This window comes from Salvelinus alpinus, chromosome 5 (genome assembly GCF_045679555.1).
Source record: "Salvelinus alpinus chromosome 5, SLU_Salpinus.1, whole genome shotgun sequence".
NCBI classification, from domain to species: domain Eukaryota; kingdom Metazoa; phylum Chordata; class Actinopteri; order Salmoniformes; family Salmonidae; genus Salvelinus; species Salvelinus alpinus.
The window spans coordinates 57,865,098-57,874,310 of record NC_092090.1 but is presented as its reverse complement, the minus strand read 5'-3'; the positions used below and the strand labels follow the sequence as shown (position 1 = coordinate 57,874,310).

Here is a 9,213-nt window from a genome sequence, read left to right as displayed (position 1 = left end):
GGGAGCACAGTGTCATATTAACAAGTCAAATTGGTAGGCCTCTAATTTAAGCGTGACCTTTAACATCCAGTGCTGTGTGACATCATACTGTACACTGAAAGACACAGAGGTCCTGAGGTCCACCTGGTCTTTAAAGTCTCCACAAAAGGCTAACCATTAAAAACTAACCCTGTTGTAAGCTGGTAGCAGTATCTTCCATGTGTGTTGTGTTGAATTCAATTTTACAGAACATGGGGACATCAGAGCACATAAGGAAGAATACAAAACAACCCTAGTTCTGCTTAAACCAACTTGTCGTTGTCTTGCTAAACATGGCCATGACATATTGTTGTTATTTACAGTAACAGTCAAACATTCAGGCTGTCAACAACTGATTTCACCACAGTAACATTTTAATGAAAGCGAGAATTGTTAGTTTTTTTTTTTTTTTTAACCTTTGGTTTCAGTAGAACAGCTGTGAGCTAGTTTTATTCTCTGTTGTGGTTGAGAGTAGGAGAGGGGAAATGTGCTCTGCCTCTGCTGCTAACCACACTCTTCAGAAGAAGTTCACAGTCACTACGTGGCAAAAGCACCACTAGTGGTTCCACACACTGCAGCCTAGTAAGGAAAAGGAAAAGTACAAAATGGACAACGTTCTGAAAAAGAAATTACCCTTGGTGTAAATGACATTTTCTAAACGTCTGCCTCTTTATAGTACCAGTGTTGTTGTTAACCCACAAGGTGAATATGCCCCTACAGGTACAGACCTAGGATGAATTTGCCCACAAATCCTAACCTTGGGGGAAATGCTTATGCAAATCAGATGCAGAACTGACCGAAGACAAGCGGGTGCTACACTGTTGTTGGACTTTCGACAACCTGGTCTAAGCGCCTTTTGTACAATTTTGTACGTAAATCTGTGACACTCCATTTAGTATGATATGTTCCGTTTCTTATGGTATGTATTAGTTTGTGGATGTCCATCACCCATTTCGTATGATATGTTACAAATTACAGTTCATATTATATTACGATTTTGTAAAAACGTGTGCTATGTTTGCTAGGCTAGGGTTATGGGTTAGGAGTTAGGTTAAAGCGTTAAGGGAAAGGTCAACTAAAAGGTTTAAGGTTAGCTACCATGCTAATTAATTGCAAAGTTGCTAATTAGCTAAAATGCTAGTTGTCCAACATTTGTGTTGGTAGACATTCGCGTTATATGCCCACTCATCCACCCGACTTCAATTTTTACCTTATACCAATTTGATTGTCCTGGATTTGTTTACTATGTTGTCTAGTCTATGAGACCAGGCTGCTTTCGAAGGGTGTTGTCTCCTCTCCCATCTAAGCATAGCAGCACAAATACTGACACACCGAAAGACAGCACACAGAGAGGACTGAAAGACCTTGTGATGTCACCCTAACAGCTTATTATTCTAGGAATCAGAATAAAAAAATGGCCAGTGACCCTGTTAGGATAAATCCCAGTGAAATCCCTATGTCTCAGGTACCTCCATGTTCTTAGTTATGTAATAGATGTGTCCTTGTGTGTGTGTACATGTGCAAGAATGAAAACATTTGTTTCACATGGCTTCCCTTAAGCCTTATCTGACCTTAGTCTGAGATCAGTGACATGTAACCATTCATCTCTAAACTCTACTTCTGCCATCTTATCTGCTCTAGAAGAAAACACTGGGTCCAGGTGGCAATTGGATATTTACCTTGAAGACATGAAAATGCCTTGCTAGTTATTTTAAAACGATCTGACAGATGGTCTGAAGAAAAGCAAAACCACTGGGCACAGATGTCAATTCAATGTTGGTTCATTGAAATGGAAACATTGAGTCAGTGTGCCCAGAGGGAAGGCCTCGAGGCCTGCATTTTACATTTGAGTTTAGAAACTTCTTGCTCAAGTCACACTTTGAGAGGACCTCTAGTGAGGCCACATTTCTTGCTTTGCATTTCCTATACGGCCTTTGAGGCTTGAAGCAAAGAAGCCAAATGTTGGCTCCTTGGAGAAAGCAATTGGATCAAACTAAACGCTTGAACTTTTGGCCAATTGTATATTGTAGGCATACCATGTAGAATGTAATTGAGATACCACATTAAAAATATATTCAAGAGACCCAGGCTTGCACTGTCTGAGGGTGTATTCCCCACCTACCCTCTGATCAAACACCTGGTCTGTAAAACTAAGAGCCAGTGAAACCAAGAAGATGCAATGCAAAGTTTTTTTAATGCAGTAATTTCAATCTACAAGGAGAGTGTTTAACAAAATTATACAGGAGGTAAAGGCCTTTATACATACGGAAACAGATTACATACAGAAGACTCCGGAGCAGAATACACAAATAAATACATTTGTCTTTTAAAACAGTCAGTCCCAGAGCGAAATATAACTTAAAGAAATACTGGATATGTCATCCATTGAATTTCTCCTGAACTCCAACAATGAGTGGAAAGATTTAAAGCAACCTTACAAACCACTAGCTGTCAATTAGTGACGTCAAATTAAGGTGTCATTAACTCCATCTCCCACAAGCCAATGCAGGATCGCGAAATCCTACAGACCTGCTATAAAAGGAGATTAACTTTGGTTTGAACCCCCAAGATGAGGTACACGCTAGCTAGCCTTGTCGCCGATCAGTTTATGCTGTATAGCCATTGGTAATCGGCACTGCTGGGACAGCCTATCAATATAAAGCATAATGTACTGTATTCACTTAACACTACACTAAATAGCAGTGAGTTCATAATAGGTTGGATCATTGATTAATTGGGCCAATTGGATGTTCAGACACTGATCAACTGGGGGAACAGTTCGTTGGCGAACACGTCATCCCAGGACCCCTCTGAGCAGAGGGGGGATGACATGTCGCTGATGGGGGAAGGGGACCGCTCGTATCCGGAGTCGCTGTAGGCGTCCATCAGGTAGGCACCAGTCTTCTCGAGGCTGCCTATGGCCAGGTCAGAGGTCAGCGACGCCACAGACAGAAAGTCATCCAGCACCCCATGACTTTTAGGGATGATGACCACTTCGTCCAGCTCATCTTTGACACACACGGCAACATCGGCCACAGAGAAGACCTCAACCGCCTCCATCTTTATCCCTGTCACACTCTCCTCGTGATTCACTTCCTGCTGCCCGAGGACACACACCACCTCCACAGGCTTGGTGTAGATGTGGTCAAAGTGGATCAGTTCATTAAGGGCCTCCAGCTTAACTGGTGTGGCCCCCAGAGCTGCAGGTGAGGGGGCAGGTACTCCTCCCCCCCCTCCGACCAGCAGCACCGCCTGCTCCTGGATCTCCTGCTCACCACACTCCCTGAGGAACAGCTCTGGGTGAAGGATGTCAAGAATGTCCAGCAAGATATCAGACTGGAGGGGAGAGGGAGCGAGCAGGTTACAACTCTGAACAGGGAAGGGCAGAACTGGAACTTACCAATAGGCAAGATGAGCATTATAAAAGCACTTTGAGCTACTGGAAAATGGACTAGACTAAATGAAGCCAAGCAATGACTATAAAGTGCCAAATATTCGTCTCCATTTGATAAAGCCCTTATCCATAGCTCTCATCAAAGTGGCCATGCATTAGCTGTAGCAGACAAAAATGGTGTAGACCACTATGGACATGTCTCACCTCAGAGTCTGTAGAGTCAGGACTATCTGTATCCATTGGGAAATCTTCAGATTTGAGAATTGCTGGGTCTGCACCTGCTGCAGAGGCACACATAGCCTGAGTACTGCAGACTCAGAAGACCCGATCCCCAAACCTGCATCAATCCCATTGGACTCCAACACCTGAGCCTGGGGGGGGGGGGGGGGGGGGGATATGGGATGGGAGAGGAGTGAAGAATTAGCCATTATAAACTAATTGGCTCTGACAACCAGGTGGCACAACTGTCACACCCCCCCCCCCAATCTTCTGCATTACCAGTAACTCAAATCTGCTTACATTCTCTTTGGCCTCAAGGGTGTCCAACCCCAGCCTCTGTCTCAGTTCCTTGTTCTCGTTCACCATACCGCACATATTTTGCCGTAACAGCCTGTTTTCAACGTGAAGTTTCTGGTTCTAGAGACGAGAGAGAAACTTAGAATTTGCATTTTAACACCTTAGTCAGTTCAGGAATAACAGCAATAAATAGCAGTCATTAACACCATGACAATTTATGGACAGAATTTATTTACCTCCAGTTCCAACACCAGAACTTGCTCTTCCAGCTCACCCATTTTGGCTTTTTTTCTGTCTCTGGCCGTTTGGGCTGCAACTCTGTTCTTGAGTTTCCTGAAGACGAAATATTATTTTTTGAAATTGCTGACTGACAGGAATGGGATAGAGTTCTTGGTTATTGCGCAATCAGCCGCCATGTTCCTGTCATGCAGGCAGAACAGGATCCAAATATACAAAACTGGGTGGGACCAATAGGCTGACTACTCAAATCTGTTGATATGCGAAGCCGGGCCGATTCGCCGAATAAAAAGGTACATCTACCATAGTCTAATTTTGAATGTGCAGGATTTATTCTTAGCACAGTTATTGGAAAGACATCGATGCCATTCATGGGAATCTGTCCATTTGTGTGGCGTAAGGAGTAGCCGGCTCCCTTTGGTCAACCAATCAATTCACCATTGTTCCCCTTTGGTATCACGAGAGTGATATGATCGCATCTGACTGTAAAATAATCATTCATTTATATAGCCATGAGAATAACGTTACAACTAAATACACCAAATTGTCCATTCATGAAACTAACCTGCGAAGTTGCTTTTCTTCAGGACTCAAATGAGTGAGTCTCTGTCTTTTTCTCAGGGGTGGCCCAGTTGTCGAATTTGAGTCGGAATCTGACGAATTCGCTTGGTTTTGTGACGGCAAAACGACAGAAAATGACCGGCTGTAGCCCTGTGTTGAGCTAGAAGAGCCATTCTGTTGCCCAGATATCAAGAGGACTTTATGTCCCGCTGTCCCCACGACCATATTATGTATCCTTATAGACTTCAGAAATATTGGGGTATCTTCAAAGAAACCTTAGGTTTCTTTAGGTCTTTCTATCCCTGTCAGTTCTCAAATATACAAAAGGAGTTCCGCTTCCAATCTATTTCTACAGTCGTGGTGAAATCTGATAGGCTGAAAGAGACTGTAATGCTTTCACAGTATGCTCTATGATTGGCTACAGGGCTCATGCAATTTACATTCAACTTTCACCCTGCGTTCGCAGTAAAATGCCTGCCTCTTGTTCATGGAGGTGTAATTTCCCGTCTAACCTACGCTTGGCACAAATAACAAACCCGACCCATTTAAACTTCGCAGCAAAAATACTTAGAGCCAAAAGTATTGAGGTTATTCACCCTGGGTTATTACTTAAATTAACTTTAGTTCTCAAAATACCCATACAGTAGACGTACTTGTATTCAGTGGTGGAAAAAGTACTCAAATGTCATACTTGAGTAAAAGTAAAGATACCTTAATAGAAAATAGTAAAAGTGAAAGTCGCCCAGTAAACTACAACTTGAGTAAAAGTCTAAAAGCATTTGGTTTTAAATATACTTAAGTATCAAAAGTAAATGGAATTACTAAAATGTACTTAAGTATCAAAAGTAAAAGTATAAACAATTTCAATTTTTTCTGTCAAATGTAAAGAGTACTTTTGGTTGTCAGGGAAAATGTATGGAGTAAAAAGTACATTATTTTCTTTCGGAATGTAGTGAAGTGAAAGTTGTCAAAAATATCATTATTAAAGTACAGATACCCCCAAAAATTACTTAAGTAGTACTTTAAAATATTTTTACTTAAGTACTTTACACCATTGCTTGTATTCTAACATGTAGGACAATAATCTGTTGACCTCCAAAGATGTACACTAGCTTACAATTACAGTTGTAAAAGAAGACTATATTACGATGGACTATTGTACAGGTTCTTTATAGAATAGTCATTGCAGGAGATTCAGTTGTTTTCACCTTGCCACTACAATCCCCCCATTAATTTTGTCCTCACCGCTCAATAGTCAATACCGTTTGCAAATCCATATTGAATTTTGGTTATGTCCCTGCCATTGCACATCTGGCATCCGTCTCACTCATAGTGGATAACTTTCAGGTCTAATGGAAAATAACTGTTTTGTAGCTTGTGATGCATGGGATTTATGGGATTTTCATCATGTATCCTACTGGGGGAATTCATATGAATTATTATTAGTTGTTTATGTTTTATTATTCCCCATACCTTATTCACATTTCTTCAATGAAGGTGTGGCTTGGAATCCAGTTTTATATACAGTACCAGTCAACAGTTTGGACATACACTACCGTTCAAAAGTTTGGGGTCACTTAGAAATGTCCTTGTTTTTGAAAGAAAAGCACATTTTTAATGGAATATCTACATACGCGTACAGAGGCCCATAATCAGCAACCATCACTCCTGTGTTCCAATGGCACGTTGTGCTAATCCAAGTTTATCATTTTAAAAGGCTAATTGATCATTAGAAAACCCTTTTGCGATTATGTTAGCACAGTTGTAAACTGTTAAAGAACCAATAAAACGGGCCTTCTTTAGACTAGTTGAGTATCTGGAGCATCAGCATTTGTGGGTTCGAGTACAGGCTCAAAATGTTGAGAAACAAATAAACTCGTCAGTCTATTCTTGTTCTGAGAAATTAAGGCTATTCCATGCAAGAAATTGCCAAGAAACTGAAGATCTCGTACAACGCTGTGTACTACTCCCTTCACAGAACAGCGCAAACTGGCCCTAACCAGAATAGAAAGAGGAGTGGGAGGCCCCGGTGCACAACTGAGCAAGAGGACAAGTGCATTAGAGTGTCTAGTTTGAGAAACAGATGCCTCACAAGTCCTCAACTGGCAGCTTCATTAAATAGTACCCGCAAAACACCAGTCTCAACGTCAACAGTGAAGAGGTGACTCCGGGATGCTGCCCCCCCCCCCCCCCCCCCCGACAACAAAATAACAAAGCCCCATTCTGCACTAACTGTAATTTTTATTCAGACATTTGGAACTACACAAATAAATAATCAGAACATTTAAAACTATATAAATATAAAAATATATACAAAAATAAGACTCATATTGTTGCGTTACGCACTGAAGGTAGGTGAGGAGTCAAACGCAGGAGAGCAGAGATGTCAGTGTAGCGTATATTTTAATAAGGGCAAGTCAAAAACACGGTACAGTACAATACCCAAAAACAACGCCCAAGACAATGGGAACTAACAGTACTCCCGTAAGGCGCAAAAACACAACGCACCTTACTATAATAACCACACGCGAAATACACTGAGGAAAGCCTCCACAAGCAACAAGAAAAATAATCCCGCACAAACCTAAGTGGGGAAACAGGGGTAAATATACACACAGAAATTAAAGCAAATGAAAACCAGGTGTGAATGAACCAAAGACAAAACAAACGGAAAAGGAAACATGGATCGGTGATGGCTAGTAGACCGGCGACGCCAACCGCCGAGCACCTCCCGAACAGGGAGAGGAACTACCTTCGGTGGAAGTCGTGACACATATATATCAAAAAGAAGTACCAAAGACAAATAGAAACACATTTTTGTTGATTTGGCACTCGAGCATCAATACATTACCCATCCTCTAACACTATCAACCAAGAGTCAAGACTAAACCAATTCACCTTGGTGGTGTGCAGACTGGTTTTATATTATTCTTAACGATTTCGCAAAAAACAGATTTTTTAAAATATATTCACAGTATTATGAATGAATTGTGATTTATGTGGTAGCATTTCGTAGTGTGACTGATTTACACATTTTACAAATTTTACACCCCGTGACATGATATCATTGACGTGACGTGCAAATGAGCGATAGAAAACCGATCGCGCAAATGTCACCATTCCAACAGTTTTTGTGTGGGCTCCCCGTGCCGCCCCCGGCAAGATGCCGCCCTGGGTGGCTGCCCATGTCACCTAAACCTAAATCCGCCACTGTACCTACTCATTCCAGGGTTTTTCTTTATTTGTATTATTTTTATACATTGTAGAATAATAGTGAATATATTAAAACGATGAAATAACACATATGGAATCCTGTAGTAACCAAAAAAGTGTAAAACAAATTAACATATATTTTATATTTGAGATTGTTCAAAGTAACCACCATTTGCCTTGATGACGGCTTTGCACAGTCTTGGCATTCTCTCAACCAGCTTCATGAGGTAGTCACCTGGAATGCATTTCAATTAACAGGTGTACCTTGTGTCGTGGAAATTCATGTATACTGAGAGAGACTTGAACCACCATTCAAACGATCAATCTTTATTTAACATTGATTAATTATTGCAATAATGAGACTGGTCGACCCCACATTGTTGAGTGTTGGACCGAGAGCCTAACCTTTTCAGAAATGCTGGTTCTTATATAGCTGACACTAAAAATGCTTAGTCATGGCTGGTTCTACCCCTCCCATGCAGATCGGGGGCATCATAAACCACTTTGTGTTCATATTGTGGTTATCTGCACCTGGTGTTGTTTTAACCACCACCCAGCTTAGTCTCCCAGAAGCAAGAATGGTTTTGAGACAATGAGAGATTGTTCTACTCCTAAACTATCCCTAGTAAAACATATTCTTGACCATATGCCCAGATTAGCTGCAGGGAGCTAGAGTGGAGACCATAAAAATACAGGGTTAGTAGAACAGAAATGTCTTACTATTTGTTAAGTATTAATTGTTAACTATTAATATCAAACAAATCAGGTAAATACGTAATTTTTCTCTCACACTTGTTAAAAATGTATTTGTGGAATATCTTTCCTTCTTAGTGTGTTTGAGCCAATCAGGTGTGTTGTGACAAGGTAGGGGTGGTATACAGAAGATAGCCCTATTTGGTAAAAGACCAAGTCCATATTATGGCAAGAACAGCTCAAATAAGCAAAGAGAAATGACAGTCAATCATTACTTTAAGACATGAAGGTCAGTCAATCCGAAAAGTTCAATCATTTTGAAAGTTTCTTCGAGTGCAGTCACAAAAACCGTCAAGCGCTATGATGAAGCTGGCTCTCATGAGGACTGCCACAGGAAAGGAAGACCCAGTGTTACCTCTGCTGCAGAGGATTAGTATATTAGTTACCAGCTTCAGAAATTGCAGCCCAAATAAATGCTTCACAGAGCTCAAGTAACACACACATCTCAACATCAACTGTTCAGAGGAGACCGCATGAATCAGACCTTCATGGTCGAATTGCTGCAAAGAAACCACTACTAA

The 9,213-nt window shown here is 41.2% G+C and overlaps 1 protein-coding gene across 1 annotated transcript; it reads right to left on the bottom strand.

Annotated features, from left to right (window-relative positions):
• Positions 1–2,193: 2,193 nt before the first annotated feature.
• xbp1 (X-box binding protein 1) lies at positions 2,194–5,062 on the bottom strand. The gene is given in 6 exon segments (XM_071402463.1): positions 2,194–3,354; positions 3,617–3,724; positions 3,727–3,783; positions 3,932–4,048; positions 4,165–4,261; positions 4,731–5,062. Coding segments are annotated over 6 exon segments (1,185 nt in total). The 5' UTR covers positions 4,952–5,062; the 3' UTR covers positions 2,194–2,769.
• Positions 5,063–9,213: the final 4,151 nt, after the last annotated feature.